Raw genomic sequence first — 27,080 nt, 5'->3', positions numbered from 1 at the left:
TGCACCATTGCTTTCAAAGCAAACTTTGATGAATGTTAATGCAGTGGGAAGATACCTTCAAAAGGAAGAAAGCCTACTGGTTGCTATTGCTAGTTCTACCAGGTAAACAGTCAAGAACAAGTGGTCATGCCAGCTGCCATGTATTTCTTTGCATAGAAAATAAATGTATCTCTTTTCCCTTACTCTGTTGTGTTTGCACCAATATCATGTCCTTGAGTGTATGTGTATTTCTGGACCAGATCAAAACCTCAACAGAGCTTTGTAGCACTTTAAGAGAGTCTGTCATGTACAGAACACACTTCCTACACTTTAATACTTCTGCCCTCCGCTATGCGCTTTTGAAAACCACTGTCCAAAAATACCCCCTCCACACCACTTAGCTCAGCTTTGCTGAATCCACCAGTGTATGTTCATGGCAGCACCTCCCACCCTCCCAGCCTTGCTTGCCTCCAGGAAGAATGGAGTCATTGTGGTTTCCATGGCATTGCCCAGCACTTCTCTGAAGCCTCACTGCTTAATTCTGATGTGGGCGCTTCTGTTACAGTCATTAATTACTGCATTAAATCAAGTCACAAAACTAATGAGGATTTGGACATAGAGTTGGAAAATGAGAGTGTAATTTTGCCTGGATTATAGGATATAAAGATAAACATGGTCCAAATAAGCACAGAGGAAAAAAATCGGCTTTTTATAGCTGCTTTCTAACAGAAAATATGGGCTTACGTGTCTCATCAAAACCGAGAGTAAGACAATCAAAGTTTCACCATTGGTAACATTTAAACAGGGTTTAGTCCACTGTACATTTTATTTTTGGCTCTGACATCTAAATAGGGAATGTTCTTTTTTCCTATGCCATGGAAATCGTTCTATAACTAAAGTTAGAATCTTTTGAAGTTCCTGCATCAGACCTTAAAGGAGTCAGGAAGGGGAGGCCATGTGAGAAAGGCTGTCCTTTCATGTGTGTAGGTACTGTGGTCATTAGGATTGTTGGGAGAGCAGCGTTGCATAGCTGTCTAGAAATCTACACTCCACGTCCTCTCAGTGGTGCCTGTCATATCTGTCATTTGAGGGAGAAGGCATGTCAATACCCAAAAGTTCTTTATACAACTCAAGTACAACTAGGAAGGTGGAACACCAAATCATCAATACCTGGAATCGTGAATGGAATCAAAAGGGATTAACAAACAGATAATCTCCAGTGCCATAAAAGAATAAGTTTCAGTTCAGATAAGGTTTTGCAATGAGAGTGGCAGATACCCTGGTGATGTGAGGTGCTGTTGTGGGGGGACAATCCTATAATTATTTATGGTTTAGAGGGCTATCTGCAGTTGGAGTATAGCAAAGGCCCCCAGGTACCTTGTCAGTCAAATAAGACACTGAAGGCGTATAGTATTTCCTTAACAACATTGCTATGGTCACACCCATACTGGAGCCATGCAGTAAACCTTGAAGGAGTTGTCATCAGTTGGAAGACCTTTGCTCCCTTAAGAAAAATAAGGGCCTTTTCCTTTAAAAAAACAAATAAGGCTTTAAATAACCTAATATGCAAAATATGCATACAGATTTAGGGGGATTTAAAGACCTCCTGCAGTTTTCATCTAGCCTTCAGATTAAACAGCCCCCAAGGAATGGAGCAGTTCCATCCTTAGTGTCTGAAGTTTATTGGGATCTGCCTTGGTCAGTTAACTCATTGTCTTAGAAGCTGGAACAGAAAGCACAATCATTAAATTAAAAGAAAATACCAAGGATCCCTGCTTGCCCCACCTTGGTGATTTACTATGACTCCACCCCACCAAATTTGCAGGCCCACCCAAGCTGTTTCCAGTGCCTTCTTTATATGAATGGCGTGTCTTGGCTTGTGCTTCAGGCTTTCCTAAAATCTCTCAAACGAGCAGCATCTGGCCACAGTGTGCCCCATACCTCTCACTAAGTTGCCTCAGGCTCAGCGCTAGTGGCAGCCAGCCATAGTTTCATAATTTCAGTTTGGCCTCTCCTGGGCACCTCCAATCAGCACAAGTAGCAGTCAGCTGCAGATTGCTTTATAGGTCAATGTGGGTGGCCTTGCACAGAACACAAGTGGTGGTTGACCTTGGCCTGCACCTCCTGGAAAGCCCCAAGGCCAGCACATCTCATGGACAGCTTCAGACCACACCAAAACACCATCCAACCACTTCCACAGTGACACACTCATAGGCTCTGGTGCCCACACTCAGTGGGCACCAGAGCCCTGCTAAAGTAAGTCCAGCTGTATGGGATAGGCCCTTGCACAGCTGATCCTCCACTGTGGCTGGTAGTCACAGCCAATCCTTGCAACTGATCAGCCTGGGGATAAATTCCTCCCACTGATGTGCCAACAGCAATCAAGGATCAACTACAACAGGAAAGTGTACACAGGCCACACTGGGGGAGGGGCGCACAACTGGAGCACTCAAACTTGGGTGATCAGGGAAACTGTGCCACTGGGCCCCACAGGACACCTACTACATATAGCCATTTCTACTAAGCCCAGGAGACATAGTAGCTCTACTTAATACACAGAAACAAGCACAGGGAGGCAGCCAAAATGAGGAGACAAAGAAAGATGTCTCAAATGAAAGAACAGAATAAAACTCTAGCAAAAGAACTAAACAAAACAGAGACAAGCAAGCTGTGATGAAGAATTCAAAACACTGATTATAAGGATACTCAAAGAATTTAGGGGAAGAGTAGTTGTTGAACTTAGAAAGAACTTCAACATCATAAAAAAGGACATGGAAAACATAAAAAAGAACCAGTCAGATATGAAGGATAAGCTAACTGAAATAAAGAATAATTTATAGGGAATCTATAGTAGAGTAGATGAATCTCTGAATCAGATCACCAATTTGAAATATAAGGAAGGAAAAAACACCCAATCAGAACAGCAAAAAGAAAAAAGAATCCAAAAAACATGAATAGAGTGTAAGGAGCTTCTGGACAACTCCAAGCATACCACCATTTGCTTCATGGGGGTGCTGGAAGAAGAAGTAAGAGCAAGAAATTGAAAACCTATTTGGAAAAAAATGACAGAAAATTACCTTAACCTGGTGAAGAAAACAGACATAAAAGTCCAGGAAATGCAGATGGTCCCAAACAAGATGAATGTAAAGAGGCTCACACCACATCATAATTAAAATGCAAAAGGTTAAAGATGAAGAGAATCTTAAAAGCAACAAGAGAAAAGCAGTTAGTTACTTACAAGGGAGCTCCCATAAGACTATCAGCTGATTTCTCCACAGAAACGTTGCAAGCCAGAAGAGTGTGGCAAAATAACTTTCAAAGTGCCAAAAGCAAGGAACTACAACCAAGATTACCTAGCAAAGCTGTCATTTATAATAGGACAGGTAAAGAGCTTCCCTGAAAAGAAAAAGCTAAAGGAGTTCATGACCATCAAACTGGTATTACATGAAATATTAAAGGGTCTTCTTTAAGAAGAAGAAGAAAAATATTAAAAATGTGAACAATAAAATTGCAATGAATACATATTTCTCAACAATTTAATCTAAAAAGAAAACAAAAGAAAAAGGAAACAGAACAAAAACAGACTTATTGGTACAGAGAACATTTTGACAGTTGCAAATGGGAGGGTGATAGGAGGGAATGGGTGAAAGTGTGAGGGGATTAGGAAGCACATATTGGTAGTTACAGAATAGTCCTGGGGATGTAAAGTACAGCACAGGGAATGCAGTCAATAATATTGTAATAACTCTGTGTGGTGTCAGGTGAGTACTAGATTTATTGGGAGGGTCACTTAGTAAGTTGGATAATGTCTAACCACTGTTGTGTATACCTGAAACTAATATAATATTGTATATCAACTATAACTGAAAAATAAAACATGATATAAAAATACCAAGGGACCCTAGAGTATACTGCAATGCCAGTTTTGACTGTCTACTCACATACCAAATATTTTATTTTACTAATGCTCTTAACAAAATCATCTCTTTTCCAAAACTGAGAAAATAGAGGTTCAGAGAGATGATCAATTTTCCTAGCTCACACAGGTAGTTCTGAGGGCAGAGATTCAAGCCCAAATGTATTTGACTCTAAAACCTGTCTACTATAGTATGAGAAGTAACCAAGATCACATTCAACATCATAAGGTTCAGAGTAGGGACCTCAAACATAGTACAAACTGACAATTGTGAGATGAAGAATGTTTTGGTGCTGAAGTGGAACATGCAATCAAATTAAATCAGCAACACAGTGTTGGTGACCAAACAGATGGCCACTAACTCTTGTGGGACAAAAATGTGTGAAAGCAAAACAATGACATAATCCCTCCATTCTTCCAAAAATGGTAGCCATTTGTTTGAATGTTGGAAAAAGCAACTAATTTAAGTTGTAGCAAGTGTGATTTAAGATAAGGAAGAATTTCTGCACAGTGTTAGGGCAACATTATTATTATAGGGTCCGAAGAAAGAAAATAAAATCTCCTCTTCTGAAAGTCTATAAAAATACAATGTCTTTAACAGGTTACCTGAAGGTAGGGAGTTGGCTTAATGAGTCTCATCAGCCCTTTTATCTCTGGGTTAGTGAAAGTTTTCAGAAAGTAAATATGCTATATAAGCTACATATGCTATATAAAACTATCAAACAGATTTCCCTATTTGAAAATCAATTGTTGGGACTTCCAGCCAACATGAAGGCACATGTAGACATAATGTGCCTCCTCACACAACCAAGATAGGGACAACAACAATTTAGAAACAATAACAACCAGAACTGACAGAAAATTGAACTGTATGGAAGCCAGACAACCAAGAAGTTAAACACATTCATCCAGACTGGTAGGAGGGGCGGAGTCGGGCAGCTGGGCGCGGATTGAGGCGCGAAGAGCAGAGAGCATGGGGACCAGGTGCATAAGGCATCTGGGGCTCGCAAGACCAGCGGGCCCTGAGCACTCAAGTGACAGCTGGCAGACCCTGGTCAAGGGGTGGCAATCAGCAGACCCAGAGAGGCAGTAACTGTGAAGCAAGGGGCTGTGAACAACCCAGGATCCCAGCGCTGGGAAATAGAGCCTTGGGGCACTGATTGAAAACACCTGTGGAGGTTGACGTGCAGGGAAAGACTCCCAGCCTCACAGGATAGGTCGTTGGAAAGTCCCACGGGGTGCACAAGCCCACCCACACGGGAATTGGCACCAGAGAGTCCCAGCTTGCTCGCGGGAAGCAGCGGAAGGGACTGAGGTCCAAAGGACAGTGGAGCAAGGACCATTGTTCCCTCTCAGACCCCGCCCCCACATAAACGTCACAACCCAGTGACTGGGGTGCCCCGCCCTGGTGAACACCTAAAGCTCCGCCCCTCATACGTAATAGGCACGACCAGAACAAGAAAAAAAAAAAAAAGATGGCTCAAACACAATTGAAAGCCTCACCATCAGTACTTTTAAGCAACTGAGAGAGAGCCAACCTATCAGATGCACAGTTCAAAGCACTGGTGATCAGGATGCTCACAGAATTGGTTGATTTTGGTCGCAAACTAGATAAAAAAATGAAGGCTACAATAAGTGAAATGAAGAAAAATGCACAGGGAACTAATAGTGATGGAATGAAAACTGGGTCTCACATCAATGGAGTGGACCAGAAGACATACAGTCAGAAAAGAATGAAGAAATAAGAATTCAAAAAAATGAGGAGAGACTTAGGAACTTCCAGGATATCTTTAAACATTCCAACATCCAAATTATAGGGGCACCAGAAGGAAAAGAGGAAGAGCAACAAGTGGAAAACTTATTTGAACAAATAATAAAGGAGAACTTCCCCATTCTGGCAAAGGAAATAGACTTCCAGGAAGTCCAGGAAGCTCAGAGAGCCCCAAAGAAGCTGGACCCAAGAAGGAACACACCAAGGCACATCATAATTACATTAGCCAAGGTAAAAATGAAGGAGAGAATCCTAGAAGCAGCAAGATCTAAGGAGACAGTAACCTAACAAAGGAGTTCCCATCAGAATGTCAGCTGATTTCTCAAAAGAGACCTTACAGGCAAGAAGGGACTGGAAAGAAGTATTCCAAGTCATGAAAGGCAAGGACGTACATCCCAGATTGCTCTATCCAGCAAAGCTTTCATTTAGAATGGAAGGGCAGATAAAGTGCTTCCCAGATAAGGTCAAGTTAAAGGAGTTCATCATCACCAAGCCATTATTATATGAAATGTTAAAGGGACTTATCTAAGAAAAAGAAGATGAAAAACATGCATAGTAAAATGACAGCAAACTCACAATTACTAACAACCATACCTAAAACAAAAACAAAAACAAACTAAGCAAACAAGTAGAACAGGAACAGAACCACAGAAATGGAGATCACATGGAGCATTAGCAACAGGGGAGTGGGAGGAGGAGAGAGGGGGAAAAGGTACAGAGAATAAGTAGCATAGATGGTAGGTAGAAAATAGACAGGGGGAGGGCAAGAATAGTATGGGAAATGTAGAAGCTAAAGAACTTATGACACATGGACATGAACCAAAGTGGGGGAATGTGGGTGGGAGAGGTTGTGCAGGGTGGAGGGGAATGAAGGAGGAGTAATGGGACAACTGTAATAGCATAATCAATAAAATATATTAAAAATAAAGTAAAATAAAAAAGAAAATCAATTGTTGCACTTTGAATTCAGTCTTTTCAGACATGTGCAAAGTTTGAAGATACTCTGTGTTCTCATCCTAAATCTTACCTTCTTCCTCCAATAACCCTTTAAAAACTAAGCCTCAAAAAGTTGATTCCAAAATGATGTGTCTTCAGAATTGTATCTGTTTGTGTCTTTGGATTTGAGCTGAAGACTCGAGTTGAAGCCAATAAAGGACTGATGTGGAGTAGGAGATGACAGCATTGAAGTAGAAATCAGGAACTTTGTTTCTTGTCCTAGCTTTCCTATGTATAGGGTCCCTTTAATTTAGCTCTCCTCATTTCCAAAAGAAGTCACTTCCTCATCGGTATAACAAAGGTATTAGATATTTTGCAAGGTAATACCCTCACATTAAAAAATCTTATGTATCTATAAAAGTCAGAAGTCTGCCTGAAAGTTCTCAGAAGCAATGGGAAGTAAAGGAAACACAAATATTAGCAAAGACACTGGAGACATGTGAGACAAGCTGCTTCTTTCCAAAAATACTCCCCTTCTCTTTTTTTCCTTTCATATTGCGTACCACACACCACGATGCCCTGGCTTCTGCAATTTATTGTATTCAATTCAACAAATATTGTTTGAGCAATGATACATACAAGATTCAAGGCTCACCTCATTATTCCACTATGGACTCAGACCTTTTTAACTAACATGAATTTAGAATTTGTCTTTTAGGAGAGTATAAAAAGATGTGTGACCTTGTTTACACTTTGGTCAGGGATGATCAATACTTAATGGGATGGGTCAACAAAGACTTTAAAACAGAGTGTAAGATCAAACATAAGGGAGTGAATATTAAAGGAGAACCCAGAAGAGCAGTGGACAGAATCTGTAGGACTCTCGTAGGGTTCTGGTCAACTGTCCCCTCTTTTTTTAAACTCCTGCCTATATAAAGTGTGCTCTTGCTTGTTATGAAGTCAATGGACTGTTGTGTTTGGCCATCAAACCCTTGGGCTTTGATTTCCAAGCACAGTTAATTCTACCTCTGCTCCTACAAACCTAAGAAAGCACGGAATTGTTCCTGGATGGAATGCTCTTATCTATTTGCTTTAGGTTTCAGGAATATGCAAGTATAAAATATCACCACAGAATATTTTCAATGTGGACCAATGTTTAAGAAGTTATTTAAATGTGTAGGATGGAGGCAATTCATGAGTTTATATTTGGTACTTCTGTAGTATCCCTTCCTTGTATCTTTCTTAACTCTCTTCATCAATTGGATTTCTCCTCTTAGGCATCCAACGTGCTGGTTCTCACTATTCTTCATGGGCATCAACTGTACAATCAGAAGGAAGTTTTCATATCAGCTCTGTACTGCTTAGTATGAATTTAGGCCAGTGGGTTTCCTATCCCAAGGGTATATGCGTTGTAAACCTGAGAGGAGAGGGAAGGTCCTTCCTAATGGAGTGTCAGCAGGGACTGTCCAGGGTGCTGACCTTTCACATACCAGAAACTATAGCCCACTTGGCCTTAAACTTGTGTTAGACCTGGGCATATGCACCTTGGCATATACTAGCACTAATTACTCCATACCCTCTAGTTATATTGAGTCCAGTGACTCAAGTAAACAGGAATGTGGGTGCCAACACCCAAGTTCTAACAGTACTTGAGTAACAGAGTTCATTTGCAAAGTCACAGTCATTTTTCTCTTCTTTGCTTTCTATTGATTCCTGTTAGTTAATTTATCTGATGTCTGCCTGCTGTGGTAGACTGGAGCTCTTCCAGAACAGGTCCCACATCTTACTCAACTCTGGATCTCTAGGCCCAACGCAGTGTCTGGCTCACTGAAAACCCTTCAGGGCAAATGATCAGGTTCCTGCAGTTCAAATCTGCCAAGAGCTGTGTTTCCCTAAGATGCCATGCCCAGTTCTCCTGCCACAAGGATCTCTCCCTCTAATTTCACGCGATACCAACAGTGAAGGGAAAGCCAGCCCATCCTGCTACAGGACAAACTCCACTTAATCCGAAGCTATTGTTAAGAGAGTTTCAGAGCCTGTAATATGCTGCAGCTGGAACCAGAAATAGACCTGCCTCTGGATGTGAGTGTGGGGAACATTATATTCTTCATGGTTGTAGTACAGAAAGGCCTTCATGGAACAAGGGAAAATAAACTGGTTTTATTTCACTTCAGCAGTGCAAGATGCCAGGTATATACTACAGCAAATGCCACTCAAAGCCCAGAGGGTTAGCTGGAGCAGCTGATGCCCTGCGCTGCTTTTTATAACTCTCCTTCCCTGTACCACGCTCCACATATGTCCCATTTCATCAGGTCACATCAACTTGGGTTGTGCCCAGTACCGCATCTTACATCAAACACATCGCTGCGTGAAATATTTTGTTTCCTTAAGAACTTTTATAAAAATAAAGGCAACATTTCTTGAAGATAAAATAAGGGAATTTCCTGGTTCTTCGTGCAAGCAGCGACTTGGTTGCTTTTTGCAGATCGGTAGCCTCTTGTGTTCCATAAAACAGCAGGGCTGCCAGCCTTCAGCGAGCTGTGAAGTTACCAGGTTTTAATGGTGGTGACGCTGTAAACTGGGGAAATTTGCAAAGACACTAGCTGTCCAGTGTGTTTGGGTAATAATATTGGAGAGAAAGGAAGAATTTTATAAAGGAGCTTTACAATGTCAATATTTATTCAATGTACTAGAGATATCTAATACACAAGACATTGCCTAGGCCGCAGGGGTGTCAAATTCATTTTCACCGGGGGCTCCATCAGCCTGTGGTTGCCTTCAAAGGGCCAAATGTAATTTTAGGGCTGTATAAATGTAACTACCCTTAGCTGTTAAATGAGAGCTTGGCGCTGCTGCCGGGTAGAAACAAGGTGGAGGGCCAGATAAAACCAGGTGGAGGGCCAGATTCAGCCCACAGGCTTTGTGCTTGCCACCTGTGGCCTAGGGCCTTTGGGAGGGGTTACAAAAGATGCAAAATCCAAATATTTTGACTTTAAAGAGCCTACTAATTAGAAAGAATGTTAACTTTAAAATGCAGACAGCCATGATTTTATGTATTGATTACATCCTCTGTGCCATGTACTGTGAAGCATTTTTATGTACTGTATTTCGGGGGTTGGCAACCTATGGCCAAAGGGTCACATCTAGTCCACTGCCTATTTTTATACAGAAAGTTTTATTGAAATGTAGCCACACCCAATTGTTGAGTATTGTCCATGGCTGCTTTTGTGCTACAATGGCACATTTGAGTAGTTGTGACAGAGTTGAGATAGTCTGACTTTCAAAGCTAAAATACTTACTATCTGGCCCTGGCTGATGTGGTTCAATGGACTGAGTGCCAGCCTATGAACCAAAGGGTTGCTGGTTTGACTCCCAGTCAGGGCACATGCCTGGGTTGTGGGCCAGGTCCCCAGTAGAGGGCACATGAGAGTCAACCACACATTAACGTTTCTCTCTCTCTCCCTCTCTTCCTCTAAAAATAAATAAATAAAATCTTTAAAAAATAAAATAAAATACTATCTGGCTCTTTACAAAAAAAAGTATTTGCTCTACATCATCCATTCTCACATGAATAGTTTCCCATTTTACAGTTAAGGTAACTGAGGGTTATAAGTTATGTTACTTAGTAAGTGGTGAAGTTTGGATTTGATTTTAGATTTGTTTTCTTCCACAAATCCATGATCTTATATACAGAAAGAGCCAAAATGTGATGTAGGAAGGAATAAAAGCTTTATAGCTTCATGGAGAAACTGTTACTAGAATTCAGAAAAAGGAGATTATTTTGGGCCTGGGGTGATAAAGATTCTGGAGACTATATTTGAATATAAAAACAAAGATTAATCTTAGGAGTTGTCTATCCCAAACTAAAGCTCAAGAAGAGTTCAGAGATCAAGTTCACATGTTTAGTTAGAAACAGAGCTGGGCCCTGGCTGGCGTAGCTCAGTGGATTGAGCACGGGCTGCAAACCAAAGTGTTGCAGGTTCGATTCCCAGCCAGGGCACATGCCTGGGTTGCAGGCCATAACCCCCAGCAACCACATATTGATGTTTCTCTCTCTCTCTTTCTCCTTCCCTTCCCTCTCTAAAAATAAATAAATAAAATCTAAAAAAAAAAGAAAAGAAACAGAGCTGGGATTAGAACAAGTTTTTCACGCAAAGTGTGAGTGGAAAGTATGCTGTCGGTTACCATGCTGAGTAGTTGAATTTCTGTGTGTGTGTGTGGTGGGCTGGGTGGGTGTTAAATGTTATGGAATGGCAGAATTCTTTGAAATGAGACTTTGTACATTGTGTTCAGTCGTCATTGAACTAAGGGGCCTCTACTTCCTTTACTGAATCAATCAAAAACACATCTGTGCAGGTATTTACATGATACCATCACCCCTCCACCATCCTACTAGATATATATATTTTAAGTATATTTTGTTGATTATGCCATTTCAGTTGTCCCATTCTTTCCCTTGCATTTATTCCCTTCCACCCTGCATCCTCCCACCCTCTAGCATTCCCCCCCCTTTAGTTCATGTCCATGGGTTATACATACAAGTTCTTTGGCTTCTCCATTTCCCATACTATTCTTAACCTCCCCCTGTCTATTTTCTACCTACCATTTATGCTTCTTATTCCCTATAGCTTTTTCCCCCATCCCCCCTTCCTCTCCCCACTGATAACCCTCCATGTAGAGAATCATACTTCTGAGACCATGGGAAGCTCTGGCACCCTCACCAGTTTTAAGATTCAAATGCTAAACGAAAGACCACAAAAGCCAAATACTCAGATAAAATCTTGCCATGCAGAATTAGGCATTCCTAGTCCAGGAGAAACATGGAGAAGTGAACAGGTGCAGCCAAAGGAAGCTTACCTGATACTGTAAAGCACTTTGCCATTTTTTGAAATCCGAAGCAGTTTGTTGTCGGTGGTGACATCATGGAAGTTGGCACCCTTCTCATTGGCAAAGAACAAATCTGGTTTCCAAATGGAGTCCAGCATCGATGGGTCCAAGTCCAGGGAATCATCAGGATACTCGCTATATGCCAACCGTGAGTCATTCCACTGTTGTCTCAGAAAAATGTTCACTCGGTAATCCTACAGAAATGTCATGCACAAAGAGTTACGTATCACCCATTCTGGCGTGTGAGGTCCGTTTACATTTCCCCTTCACCATTCCCTGATTCGGTGGTGTCTGAGTAAACCAGTCTGTGCATACCTCGGTCAAAAATGAACCGCTCAGTTCTATGAGGAGTAGGAACAGAGGGGAGGAAAAAGAAGAAGACTCAACCGAACCCGGCAGATTTGGTTGAATTTTTACATTTAAACTATTCATTCTGGGAGGAAATAATACCAACTGAAGCAGATTTTGCTATAGGAAAGTAATGATGAGTACAGAAGTCAGTCTGTGATGACAGATTGTCAAATAAAGGTGATTCATTTTCCAAATTAAAAATGACACGATCTCTTTCCTCATTCTGCTCGGATTCTCTGCGCAGAAGCAACCCCATTTTGTCCTTTTAGCAGTGGAAATCTTATTATAAAACTCTTGCCTAATGGGGTAATATTTTTAAATTCATAAACATAAATATTAAAATTCTTCATGTTGACAAGATAATTCCCTCACAGCTACTTACTTTTGAAATTCTTAAGTATTTGATCACTTCTCTGAATGGGTTGTATCTACAGCAGTCAACCTGATGGTTCATCAAAACAGATCTTTTTCACGGTCTCCTAATCTGAGCACCTCCTGACAAAGGCGGCCCTCCCTGTGGGAGCCTCAGGCACGCCCTATTATTCTCCCTTGGTCTGGGAGTTTCCTTCTGTGCCAATGAGTCCACTTGGGGCAGTGGCTGCTGTCCTGGGGATTTCTACTCAGAGGTCTTTGGGGTCACGACACCTGTTGCTTTGCTTGACAGAGTGGACCCCAACAGAGGTTTCAACAGTATTTCCTAGTCCAGTGGGGCTATGGCTTAGAGCTGATATGGTTGTGTGCTCCTGCCACTTGTGGCCATTTAGGGTCACATATACTCATTCCTTCTTCCTCTTTTTCCTTTACCCTTTTACCCGTATTTGCTCTTTTTCCATATCTTTGGCACCTGGACATTTTTGTAATTGTTTACATTCCTCTAATGGGGACTAACTTGCCCTAGTTTGCGGGAGAACTTCCTGGTTTTAGCCCCAAAGTCCCACCTTCAGGGATCCCACTCCATTCCAAGCCAAACTGAGATGGTTAGTTACTGTAGCAGGTAGAATGGACACCACCTCAGGATGGTCCATTTTGCTTAACTACCCTTAGGGCCAAAAGGAAAAAAAAATGACTACATTATAAGGATTGGTGTGCATGGAAAAGAGGTTCAATCCAGTTCCTTCTATATATTCCTAAACTATCTAAATTCCCATGATTTCCTTTCACATACAGCCATCCTGATGGTCAGGCTGATCGAGTATTTTGAAGGTGGCAGTTTTTGGAAAGAGTGCCCAATGGAGGGGGCCTAAAGAATGCTGATAATCAAATAGTTACTAACTCCTGAAAATCAGTCCTCAAACCCAGCTCATTAGGAAAGGCTGAAATAGTTTTTAAAAATATCCTTAACAATTGTACAACCTAAGAACTTTCTGACTTGGGAAATGCCATCAGCTGACTTTTACTGGAGATGATACCAGGCCTTGCACAGCAAGTTGTCAGACTGAAGAGGGCGCTGTTGTGGGCCCAGCCCTTCTCCCGTCCCATCCTATGTGTTCACCGTGTGCATACCCCCGACAGTGCATGAGCCAAGGGAATGGCAAATCCTCAGCGCTTTCCTCATCGAGTACTTTGGAGTTGTCCAAAGGGAGCAGAAAGTTGTAGCTTGAAAGAGATTTCCAGGTCTATGTTTCCTTGGCAACAAAAGTTACTGGAAGCTTTGGAGTTATACGTGAGTAAAGAGTAGAAGGTGTGATTTGTGGGAAATCAAAAACAGGGCTGTTGAAAACATAATACTTCAATGTAAGCATGCACCCGATACACCAACTGTGAGAGTTTTTTAAGGTTTCCTAGGGGGGGAAATGCAGCTTCTCCTCTGTTGGGTGGCTACCCCCTTTATTTCCCTTAGAGTGAGAACCAGTAACCAGTTCTGGAGATAGAGAAAGTCTAAGTACAGGAACATAATGACAGCTGGAAATAACAGAAGGGAATGGGTTAGATATTTTAGGCTGTGAGGAGGCCAACAAGGCGCCCCCAGGAAGTAATCACAGCATGGGAGAGGCCATAAGAAGCTGGCTGGAGAGTATTGGGCAGCAAAATCACCAAGAGAAGTCATTGCAATCCTTCCTTGAACTTGAGAATGATTTAAAGATGTATATTGACAGGCTCTAGAGAGGATCACATTAGTGACATACAATATGAAAACAGTCAACCTTTTAAAAATATCTCAGTATAAATTTTCCCAGCTAATGTACATATTCTTGAAGTCTTTCCCACAAGTATTCTCCAGTGTTTCCTGGTTTTCGTGTTTTGAATTTTATACATAGAGTAAATAATAAAATAGATTCTCTCAGTATTAGACCTTGAAAACGATCATCGAATCTATCATTTCACAGTAGAACCATTAAATGTCTAACAGTTAATTTGAAATAAATGAATCCCCCTATTTTTAAACAAGGATAAATGGGAAACTAAGAGGGGAAAATATATTTTATGCCACAATTCCAGGAATGATACAGAGCAAGGCCTTTATTAGATCTTTTGGAAGTGTTTGTTGTTTCTAATATATGGGAATTAAATTGTCCATAATTTTGTCTATGATGACACACACTATTCTCAAATAAGAACAACCCTTCAAACCTGTGGGGATAGAAACAGACACCCAAGGGTCTAGAGAAGTCGATAGCTAAAGACAAGACTTCCCGTGGCTGCGCCTCTCTAATTTCTCCAGTTTTCTATCATTTGCAGTGTAGGGTAGAAAATGACATGTGTGATTTATCTGTGCCTCACCTCTGCTTGTTTACAAATAGGTTTATTCTCTCATGGCATTCCAAACCACAGGAGGTAGTTACATTATTCTGTAGCCTCTCATTGTCTTAATTTTGCTTCTAGGGTTAATGAGATATTAAGGCGGAAGTAAATATTGAGAGATATGCTTAAATGAAGACGGAATTTTCTTTTATACTATCATCTCTCTCCAGAGACAAATTCTATTTCAAATATTTTCCTGTATTAAAATTGGTTTTCTTATGATTGACTCTCTGTGTATTGGGGTAGGTAATGCAAACATTCAAATTAAAAAATATTTATGTATATATATATATATATATATAAATATATACACACATCTTATTTTTTCAAAAGCTGTGTGTAAGTCATGTAATCTTTATTGTATTCATAACACAGGCAATACAAGCATCTTCATTCCATACTATTATTTTGTACAAAATTGAGAATTTCTAAAGTTTCACTTATTCTGGTAACTTCTAATAGGATGCCCATGTCACAAAGATAGTTTCCTTAAACTGAATTGTAATATTATATTTAGTCTGGCATTTGTAGGTGGAGATTGCCACTCTGCCTTATTCATACTCTTATTAAGCCTCACTGTTACTCTTATTAGTTTCATGTGCACACATTTTAACCCAGTCATGTAATAATGTCATCAAAGACCAGGGTATGCTTTGTTGACTCCCCTCAGTGCCTGTGTGTCCCTTTGGTTTTAACCTCTGACTGCACAGCAGTACAGTTTGCATCATCTGGAGTCCGCACCAGCTTTGCTACAAGAAGTTAGCCTTGAATTTGAAATTATGGCACAGCAGTTACTTTATAATGAATTCAGGCTTTAACATCATGTTGTTAATTTAGAGGCTAAGGTCACCTTATATCTCAGTTTAACAAAATGCCAGGCATGTGGTAGATTGTGCGTTCTTCTTTTCAAAATCAGAAATAAGAATTGCAACTACCTGCTATTCCTGATAAGTTAGCATCTCCAATGAACTGCTTCTGCAGCTGTAGAATGAAAGGGAGTCCATAGTGTCATTTCAGCAGTTACAGCACAGCGTGCGTTCTTCTAAGGAGCTGTCTATCTTGTATCCAGTTCCTTGGGAATGTGATTTCAGATCAGAGATAAAACAACTCTGTACCCTGCAGCGGTAAGCAGCAGAGCATGGGGAATTTCTCCTCTGGGGCAGAGTTTTGAGGAGCCGAGGTCTGGTTCTGAAGATGCTTGCTGAATGGACACATTCTGCACACTTTCAGATCTTGCTCCCTCCTTCTTCAAATCTGTTAAATGAGGAGGGTGCCAGGATCTGATGCTGCGGCCTGGGTGGTGTTCCAACACCCACAGGTCCAAAGTACACTGTTAGCTACCCACAACCTTCCAGGCAGCATTAGGAAGCTTTGAGGAGACTACTCTTCTCCATTTTGGGGGGTGGCCTATCCCTGGATAGAGTGTCATGCAGGTAGCATGCAGATACTCTGGACCTTTACTGACATGACTGCTATTCCCAAACTATGCGTTTAAATCAAGAAAGAGGGGGTTGCAAATACACTCCCCATCATGTAATTTCACTTGCCATCAGCAGCTCAAGAAAAGGGGGAAAGAGAGAAAAGGAAATGGTAAGCTGGCATTCCAGAAATAATATTTAACCTGTCTCATTTTTTTATTTTAAAACTTTTTTTTAGATTTTATTTATTTATTTTTAGAGAGGGAATGGAGGGAGATAGAGAGAGAGAGAAACATCAATGTGCTGTTGCTGGGGGTTATGGCCTACAACCCAGGCATGTACCCTGGCTGGGAATCGAACCTGCGACACTTTGGTTCTCATCCTGCACTCAATCCACTGAGCTATGCCAGCCAGGGCTTAACCTATCTAATTATACATCCCTTACTAGTCTTTTGGAACCACACACACACACAAAAAATAGTTCCACTGAATACTCTGAATGGAGGTCAATTAGCAATGACCATCAACAGATCCCTGTGGCGTTAATGAACAAAAGTACGTATTTTGGAATAATGTATGTCATCATAGTGATCCTTACAAATGTTCCTTAGAGTAGCACAAATATATTGTCCTGTGAGCACACAGCTCTAACTCTAACATACCAAATGAGTGAGCTCGAGGCCATATTGGGTCTGTAAGCAAGCCTGTACTTTGTGGGCAGCAAGTACCAACAATTATTGCATGGGATTTCATCAAACATAAGAGGGGCAGACTGGACAGCACCAAGAGAAAGTCATGCTGAGTTCTTGAAACAGATAATCATTGCCTCTTATTTAGAAACAAATAAACACCTAAGCCTAATCTGCCAGTAGTGCTCTGGGGGTCGTAAGGAGAGAGTGGCCCGTGGGAAGAAAGGAAAATCATGTTTAGAAACTCCAATTTCTGAGACATTCTTGGGAATATTGATTACGGGAAATTGAGAGAAAAGAAAACTATGATCCCCAAATTGCCCTAATCGATGTCCTCAGTGTCCGCATCCATTACAGTGCTTGAAAGCTGCAGGACTGATGTTCTCACTGCAACTAAAGACAGTTCAGGCAAGAATCTGGTTCTGTTTCGCTTTTTTGACCATCTTTTTAGCTGAATATTGTGAAAGTGCAGGTAAATTCATGGGTGGTAGAATTCAAGCTTTTACTAAAGGAAGCTCAGGCTGTCAGGATACTCCGTAGAGACATCAGTTAGAGCAGAGCCTGAGGGATGTGGGAAGTTAAGACCCTTTCAAGGTGTAGCAGTTCTTACATCCTTCTGAGCGTCGGCATATTTAAATATGGATGGCCTTAGATCCCAGGTTGGCAACCTATGACCTGTGAGCCAAATTTGAATACAGCCTGTTTTTGTAACTAAAATGTTTTTGGAGGACAGCCACACCTCTTTGCTTAGCATAGTTTATGACTGTTTTCTTGCGAGGAGGGCAGAACTGAGCTGTGACAGACTGTCTGGTCCTCAAAGCCTTAAATATTTACAGCATGGCCTTTTATAGAAAAAAATTTGCCGGTCCCTACCTTACGTGGTACAAGGATTTATTCTTTGATTTAGGCACGACAGAGTTTCAAAACCTATTCTTTAGCTTCACACAAATCCATATCGGAGAAAATAAAGGAACTTTGAAAACACCAAATGAAGTTTGTCATTATACCAAGAGCTAAGAAGTAGAACCACGATACACATTACTCTTCTGACCCTGCAATTCAATGTGTCTCATACAGCAGAAGAGACAGGCCATGGACATTACACTTGAGTGATGATTTCCAAATTTCCTCCCAGGAAACATGACACAGAGCACCTTAGTGACCAGGAAGCACCAAAGCAGCCCATTTATTAAGCACCTTCAGTAGCTGTTAAAGACGCTGGAAAAGAAGGACATCCCCAGCTTCCATTTTCATCTCCTTCAATATTAAGCTTTTTTTTTTTTTTTGCATTAATGAGCATCAAAAAGGTGCGCATTTCCATTTCTGATTGAGGGTAAAATGCAATGAGGAAATTTAATCAAAGCAACTTAGGAGAGTAATTAATGCAATCAGCATCAGGTCGTGCAAATATTATCATTGAATGCCATCGTGTAAAGCTGGTGACAGTGATTTGGGCTCTTGGAAGATTTATCAGGATAAGACCAAGAGAGGAGGGGCAGAAACTGAGTGCCAACCTCAGAGTTTCATTATTCTTTCATGTCCATCTTTCTTATGAGTCAGTAAAAAACCCTATCAAGCCTATCTTATTTGGGGAAAATGATGAATATTCTACATCCTGTCAAAGCCCCAGAAGTCTCATTTCTGGACAGTGCTGTGCCAGAATAATATCACAATGGGTAGTGTGGTTGCATTTTACCTAATTTTGACAATGGAAAAAAGTGGTGAGAGATAAATGATTTCTTTCTGGAATCAAGGATACCAAAAAGTACAGTAATTTGTGAGACATGATTCTGGTAGCCTAAAGGAGAAAATTAATTTAAAAAAACAGGGAACTCCATGCTGTTCCCTGATGAACTGTTTGGGAATCAAATTAAAAGCCTAACAAAAATAAAGAAAGAAAAACTAACTAAAAACAGGGGAACACTGTGTTTTACAACTCGGTGACATTACACTCATTGTTTCATTCCTTGGGTGTTTCCAGGCCATCAGCCATCCTAGTACTTGGTCAAGCTCAACCATATTTTATTTTGATCTCATCCAATAAGATGGCTGTATAGGTTAATAGTCATGAAAATTAAAAGCAGTCAATTGACTTAGGGCAGAAAAGAAGTTGTATGGGGACAAAGAAAAGGTTTCACCCAAGATGCAGTGTCCACGCTCTAGCTGAGGACTGCAAGGCCCCTGATCGAACAGGCTGTGGCAAGGCAGCACCATCGCCGTGACATCTGTTGAGTTTTATAGTGTCTAAAGTCTTTTTCATGCATGTCAAACGTGTTGACCTGTACATCGTGATGAGCTTTTAATAGTGTTATGTTTATGTTACGTTTTTTTGTAAAAAAGCAATGCATGCGATGTCATTGCTATGGATTTGGGGCTACTTCCTATTGCCAACAAAATCCTGTGTGTGTTTAGTGTGAAGGCAGCCCCTTGGCATATTACTGTATTTTGCCGTGTATAGTACGCATCCATGTTTTTGTCCCAAACTTTCAGAAAAGAAAATCTTACACTTTAATTTTTTAATCCAATTATTTATTTATTTACACGTAGAAAGCAAACTGATTATTGTATTCCAGGGTATTGTTTTGCATATGAATATCATTATTGTTTTCTAGAGTTACACTTCTAATGCATAAGCATCAATAAAAGAATTAAAGCCATTAATAAAGATATGGAATTAGTATTACCCATATATAATGTGCCTCTTTATTCTTCCCTCAAATTTTCAGACAAAAACGTGTGCATTATGCACTGCAAAATACAGTATCTTAAATGTTGCATATATGAGGCTTGACTATGTATATGAAAACCTACATTATATGAAAAAGACTGGCTATAAAAAACATTTCCCAAACTTTGAAACTTATATTTCTGCAACATTGGAGATGCAAATATTTAAACACCTTTCACTGTACACCATGCTTATTACTGATCATTTTACCTAAATCTAACCAAACATCAAGCATGATGGATAAAAGATAGATAAAAGATTATTGAGTTGTAAGTAACGAACACCTGACTAATGACTTTCTAAAGTGCTAAAGTATAAATAATTGCCCTCTAGAGGTGGGTGGACTTGGAAATTGGCACTCAGTAAATGCCCCGCAAATGTACAGCGGTGTTCTTTAACCCCATATCCCATTCCTTCACACCATGGCTTCAATGCTCACTCCCACTCACCATTGTAGTTTCTGCTATTGACCCAAAGCTGTTGATAAATATGTTGCAGGTAACATTTACAGGAGGCCCTGCAAGTTGAACAATAAATAGAAAATTGGACAGGTTGTGTTCATGGCACGGTCAAGTCAAGTTTTTCTCTTGCCAGCGGCATTGTAGCACTTACCATGGTGGTTTCTGTGACTGATCCAAAACTGTTGATAAAAATATTGCAAGTAACGTTTACTGGAGGACCTGCAGAATGCAATAAGAATATTGCAATAGACATTGAAGCAAAAATACAGCTTCATCAACATCTGTGCAAATGACTAGAGATGTAAACAAAATGAAAATGATGGTGAGATTGCAAAAAATACATTTTACCCAGAGGCTTACAGTGATAATATTCCCACTGGTATTTCAAATAATGACAGTTAAGCAGTGATAACTTACCCTGAGGACTTTTGGACTTGGAAAATATAAGCTGAAGACTCTTCGACTGAATTCATTGTCAATAGTCACTATCAAAATAGCCTTTTGAGTGGGTGGATTTCTCTGACTATAGGCTCAGCAACACTGTGGGTGTTGACAGTGGGCACCCACAGTGATAACGTAGCCTAGGTCATGAATTTAAATAGAGCTGAAGTTTGAACTGTGGGTGGGCTTAGGAACATTCGCCTCCTTTCTCATAACACCCTTGAAATCAGTAGAGTGGTCTAGTTTGGTTCTCTCCATACCTCTGAATTTACCCTATGATTTTTCGACCCCCCCTCCCCAATGAAAAAATGATGTACAGAAATACAAAAACAAAGAAAATTAGCTCATTTGAAGAAGAAAACACGGAGATGTTAATTAATGTCCAGATGGTTGCCTCAGTGAATATAATGGGAAGCAAGGGTTATTAACGCTAGATGTGCTTCTAACAAAAAGCCTATTTTTTTCTCCAGAGACCCAGGAACTAGCTGTCTTCTCCCTTGCCCTTTGGCTTCCATTCAACCACTAACCAGGCCAGACTCTGCTTAGTTTCAGGGATCAGATGAGATCAGGTGTGTTCAGGGGGTGTGGCCACAGATTCTTGGCTCTTTGACAATAGATAAATCACTCTCTGATGGTTTTCAGTTTCACGTTTTGCTGGGGAATATGTTCATCACCCTCGTGTAGTTTCCCCCAGATGTTTTCTGAGATAAGAATGTACCATAAATCACCTTTGCTTTCCCTGGTGTAAGTTTGCCTGTCTCCACGCAAAAAAGGGCTCAGCAACCTGGTGCAAGCTACAGCCATTGGCTCTCTGTACCCAACAAGCCTGTAGGATGTGAATGAGCAGGAGTTTGGCTTAGGCCCTCCCTCTAAAGTTCACGGTAAAACACAGCTGTGGTGGCATGTGAGCACCATGTCTTTAAACTCTGCAAGTCCACGTGAGGTTCTCAAAACAAGGAAAGGAAACTTGGGGTGAACAGCTCATTTAAATCCCCAGGCAAGGACTTTTGGTGAAAGAAGGAGTAAAGAGTTTTAGTCAAAGAGATGTGTTATGCTGTTTTTCTTTTTAGCATAACTAACTTTTCTGATAAATGTGTTTATTTGAAGAAATGTTTGCAGACATGGAATCACGGTACCACTATATTACTGAAACATGTTTCAGCCTTCAAGTCTTGTACCTCCCCTCTTATTTCCGAATCTGCCAAGATGGCTTCTCCATGGTCACTTCCTACTCCGCTTGATGTTGTTTGCTGTTTTTGGTTACTCAAAGCAAAACAAAAAATGCGTCTCTTTCTTGGCCATAAAATTCTATTCTATAACCACTATTTTTTTCTGCTAATAAGAAAAATGTATACAAGGTAGAGGCCAATTATGAGAAATTGTGTATGTTTGCTTTTTCGTTCTTCTTACAATAAAATATTTTCTTTTCAGTAGTCCAATTCAGGATGGAAAACTTTTGTGAATTTTTATATGTAAGATATACAGAAAATGAATAATAGGGGAAAGAAACAGGAAAAATGGAAATGTCATCTTACCAGGAAGATTGTCTTGTACTATACAGTTTCTCTTTGTCTGGCCTCCCCAACTGACTTGGAAGCATCTAGAATGCTGGGTCATACCATCATACACTCATTTTTATCCTTCCCAGTAAATGGCAGTGTGAGTATATTGCTGGAACTCAAAATATATTTTTTTAACATCAATGTGCGGTTGCCTCTTGAGTGCCCTCTACTGGGGTGGGGGGAGGACCGGGCCTGCAACCCAGGCATGTGCCCTGATTGGGAATCGAACCAGCGACCCTTTGGTTCACAGGCCGACACTCAGTCCACTGAGCCACACTAGCCAGGGCAGAACTCAAAATATTCTTTAATGTACCACATATTGATGCACTGTACTAAGCATATTAAAAAATTATCTACCAGCCCTGGCTGGCATAGCTCAGTGGATTGAGTGCGGGCTGGGAACCAAAGTGTCCCAGGTTCAATTCCCAGCCAGGGTACATGCCTGGGTTGCAGGCCATAACCCCCAGCAACCACACATTGATGTCTCTCTCTCTCTCTCTCTCTCTCTCTCTGTATCTATCTCCCTAAAAATAAATAAAAATAAAATCTTTAAAAAAAAGATTCTCTCTTTAACCTTTAAAAAAAATTATCTACCTTAATCCTTACAAAAGAGGAATTTTTCTACTGCTCCAGTAAATGTTTTCAAATGAGGGAACTGGGGGTTAGAGAGGTTAAGTAACTTGTTTAAACTCCTGCCACAGTACTTAGAAAAGCAGAAACTCAGTGTGTCATCATTCTGATCCCCATAACCTAAACTTTCAACCACTTTGCTGCACTGCATTCATTACACAGTATCTTGTCTCCCCTCTGAACAACCAACCATGGCATTTTCCATTGGTCTGTACATTTCTGGGATAATGTTCTTCTTCACATCTTACCTCTTCAATCTTGGACATTGTCTCAAGGTTCGTTTGCATTTAGATGTAAAACCAAGAGAAAAAAGTACGTTTTTTTTTTGATGTGGTATTAGCACATGCATATAAATATGAGCTGACATATGAAAACTTCACTGCCTACCAGTAAGCGCCTTATTTCATTCTTCAGCAGTTAGGTGTTACCGTGTCTCCCACCTTATAGATAAGGAAAATGAGACACAATGGTGGTCACAGAGTTTGTAAAAGGCAGAAATTGCATAACGTTAGGGACACTTTTTTATTTATTTTTGAACTACAAGGGTCAAGTGTCGAGGCCAACAGAATTATCCTAATGATAGAAGCTACAGATTTTTCACCTCTTTGGTTTAATTTATTCTCAGGTATTTTATTCTTGTAGATGTTATTGTAAATGGAATTTTTCTTAATCTCTTTCAGAGTGTCCATTGCAGTTGTGCAGAAACACAACTGACTTTTATGTGTTGATTTTGTATGTTTCAATTTTCCTAAATTTGTTTATTAGTTCTAGTAATTTTCTCCTGGATTATTTGGGGTTTTCAATATAGAGGACCATGTCATCTGCAAATATAGTTTTACTTCTTCCTTTCAAATGTGGATGCTTTTTGATTTCTGTGTCTAATTGCTCTGGATAATACTTCCAATAACACTGTTGAATAATAGTGGTAAAAGCAGGCATCCTTATCTTGTTTCTGATCTTAGGGAGAAAACATTTACTCTTTTACCCTGGATTATGCTGTCTGCAGATGGCATAGTTGGATCATGTTGTGAGCTCTGAATTTTTCATAAGTGCTCTTTACCATGTTGAAGAAGTCTCCTTATATTCCTAGTTTTCTGAGTAGTGTTCTTTTCTCTATTGTGAAAGGGTATTAGACTTTGAGGACTGATTTTTCTGCCTCTATTGAGATGATCATGTGTCTTCTTTTCTTCATTCTATTATTGTTGTGCATTACTTTGATTTTATTATATTGAACCACCTTTGTATTCTCGGGATAAATCCCAGTTGGTCACGGTGAATGATTCTTTTACTATGCCAATGGATTCGTTTTGCTAACATTTTGTTTAAGACTTTTGCATCTATATTTATAAAGGATACTGGCCTGTGATTTTCTTTTCTTGTGGTGTCTTGGTCTGGCTTTGATATCAGGGTAATGTTGGCCTCATAGAATGAGTTGGGAAATTCTTTCCTCTTTTATTTATTGGAAAAGTTTGAGAAAGATCTGTGGTAATTTTCACTTTAATGTTTGGAAGAATTTACCAGTGAAGCCCTTGGGTCCTGAGCTTTTCTCTGTTCCAAGGTTTTTGATGACTCATTCAAACTCTTTACTTGCTCCAGGTCTGTTAAAGTTTCCTATTTAATCTTTCGTCACTTTAGGTAATTTGTGTGTTTCTAGGTATCTGTTTATTTCACCTAGGTTATCTAATTTGTTTATAACCTTTTATGATTCTTTTTATTTCTGTATATCAGTAGTAATGTCTCTACTTTCATTCCTGATTTTAGTTGAATCTTCTCTTTTTTCTCTCTTAATCTAGCTGAAGGTTTGTAATTTTTTCATCTTTTAAAAGAATCAGTCCTGGCTGGTGTGGTTCAGTGGATAGAGCACCAGCCTATGAACCAAAGAGTTGCTGGTTTGCTTCCCAGTCAGGGCATATTGCCTGGGTTGTGGGCCAGGTCCCCAGTGGAGGCACTCAAGAGGCAACCACACATTGATGTTTCTCTCTCTCCCTTTCTCCCCCCTTCATCTCTCTGAGTAAAAATAAAGTAAATGAAATCTTTAAAAATAAATAAATAAATAAATAAATAAAAGAGGTTTCAGTTTTGTTGATTCTCTAATTACTTTTCTATTTTCTTTTTATGTTTCTACACACTAAGCTTTATTATTTACTTCCTCTGAGAACTTCAGGGTTAGTTTTCTCTTTTTTTACTAATGACTCAACTTGTAATATTAGTTTATTGATTTGAGATTTGAGATCTTCTTTTTTAAGGAAGACATTTACAGTTTAAATTTTGCTCTGAACACTGCATTTACTGCATCCTATAAGTTTTGGTATGTTGTATTTTTGTTTTTATTCATCTCTAATTACCTTGTAATTTCTTCTTTGACCTATTTGTTATTTAACAGTGTGCTAATTTCCAAATATTTGAATTTCCTGGTTTTCTGTTTATTGTTGGTATTTAGCTTCTTTCCACTATGCTTGGAAAAGATATTTTTATTATTTTAATCTTTTAAAATTTGTTAAGATTTGTCTTGCAGCCCAAAATATGGTTTATCCTGGAGAATGTTCCATGTGCACTTGAGAAGAATGTGTATTTTGCTGTTATTGGGCAGAATATTCTGTATAAGGTTTGTTAGATCTGGTTGATTTATAGTATTGTTTATGCTCTCTTTTTTCTTAATGATCTCTATAGATATTCTATTCATTATTGAAAATGGTATATTAAAGGTTTCAGCTATTATTGTAGTAGTATTATTTCTCCCATCAATTCTGTCAAAATTTGCTTCATATATTTTGGATCTTTGTTGTTTGGTGTATATATTTTTAGAATTGTTATATCATCTTGGTGTTTTGACCATTTTATCGATAATATAATATCCTTCTTTGTCTTTTTAAAAGAGATTTCTGCCTTTAAATATTTTTCTTTATTGAAGTAGACACATACTGTCAGGTTTGCTTTTCCAGTTAATGTGGGTGATTGACCCATAGTATATATTCATCTGCTCTGGCTTGTGTTGAAGACAGATACAAAGACATAGGCACAGACATAGCAGAGGATTGTAGAAAGCAAAACCTGTCAGATGAATTGTTCAACCACATCTCTCTGGAAAGTCTGTGATTGTACTTGGCTAGGGACAGCTAACTGATCTTTTAAGAAATTTTGACTTCAAGTCTATTGTGTCTGATGTTAGTATAGCCACCTCAGCTCTCTTTTGGTTACTATTTACATATATAGAATATATATTTCTATCCTTTCACTGTCACTCTGCTTGTGTCTTTGGATCTAAATTGAGTCTTTCTAGGATAGCATATGGTTAAATTGTAGTTTGTTTTATCCATTCTTTTAATCTCTGTCTTTTGATCAGGGAGCTCAGTATGTTTACATTTAAGGTAATTGCTGATAAGGAATGACTTACTTCTCCCATTTGGTATTTGATCTCTTGTATATTTTACAGCTTTTTTGTCTCTCATTTTCTCTATCACTACCCTCTTTTTTGTTTAGTTGATTTTTTTTGCAGCAAACCATTTTGATTCTCCATCATTTCCTTTATTGTATACTTTATTTTCTTTGTAGTTCCCATGGGGATTACATTTAACACCCTAAATTGGTAACAATCTACTTTGAATTGATACCAACTACATATGGAAACTCCACTCCTAAACAGCTAGTCTTCTCTCATTATGTTGGTTTTACAAATTGTATGTTTTTCCATTGTGTGCTTGATAGCATAGATAAATAAATTTTTAAATGTATTTGTCTTTTATATTTTGTAGGAGATAAAAAGTGGAGTTATAAACCAAAAACACAATAATAGTGTTCTTATATTTGCCAGTGTATTTAGTTTTACCAGAGTTCTTTGTTTCTTTCTTAGGCTTTGAGTTACTGTCTAGCACACTTTTGTTTCAACCTCAAGGACTCCTTTTATCATTTCTTGTAGGGCAGGTCCAGTGGTAGTGACCTCTGTCAGCCTTTTTCACCTGGGAATGTTTTCATTTCTCCTTCATTTGTGAAAGACAGTTTTGCTGGATATAAACTCTTAGTGACAGGTTTTTAAAAATTTTTTCAAAAAAAAAGTCTTTCAGCACTTTAAACATAACTCACTGCCATCTGACTTTCAAGGTTTCTACCGAGAAATCAACTAAAGATCTTATTGGGGATCCCATGTAGGTAATGAGCCGCTTTTCTTTTACTGTTTTAAACATTCTCTCATTGACATTGGCTTTCAACAGTTTGATTATAAAGATTCTCAGTGTGAACCTCCTTGGGTTTTCCTAATTGGAGTTCATTGATATTATTGGATTTATAGATTTATTGATTTAATCAAATTTGGGAAGCAATTATGTCTGCAAATATTCTATTCAAATATTCCTTCCACTTCTTTCTCTCTCCTGTTTCTGGGACTCCCAGAATGTATATGATGGTCCATTTGATGGTATAGCATTGGTCCTTTAGGCTCTGTTTAGCTTTCTTTATCCTTTTTAGTTTATGTTCTCCAGACTTAATAACTCAATTGTCTTATCTTCAAGTTCACCAATTCTTCTGCCTACTCAAATCTATTGTTCAACTCTTCTAGGGGATTTTCCATTTTTG

The 27,080-nt window shown here is 39.4% G+C and overlaps 1 protein-coding gene across 4 annotated transcripts in view; it reads right to left on the bottom strand.

Moving 5' to 3' along the window:
- Positions 1-27,080, bottom strand: part of GLRA2 (glycine receptor alpha 2) — a 177,690-nt gene that overhangs the window by 116,951 nt on the left and 33,659 nt on the right. For 2 of the 4 annotated variants that reach the window (XM_028522961.2, XM_036016453.1), the window contains 2 exons: positions 20,030-20,097; positions 11,460-11,683 (listed from right to left, as the gene is read on the bottom strand). In XM_028522961.2, the coding sequence (XP_028378762.1) occupies positions 11,460-11,683; positions 20,030-20,097 (292 nt within the window). Of the gene's footprint in view, positions 1-11,459; positions 11,684-19,866; positions 19,935-20,029; positions 20,098-27,080 lie in introns of all 4 variants that reach the window. The other 2 variants (XM_028522962.2, XM_036016454.1) reach the window with 2 other exon arrangements.

Source organism: Phyllostomus discolor, chromosome X, assembly GCF_004126475.2.
Source record: "Phyllostomus discolor isolate MPI-MPIP mPhyDis1 chromosome X, mPhyDis1.pri.v3, whole genome shotgun sequence".
In the NCBI taxonomy this organism is placed as follows: domain Eukaryota; kingdom Metazoa; phylum Chordata; class Mammalia; order Chiroptera; family Phyllostomidae; genus Phyllostomus; species Phyllostomus discolor.
The sequence above is the reverse complement of the archived record's forward strand: the minus strand, read 5'-3'. Positions and strand labels throughout refer to the sequence as shown.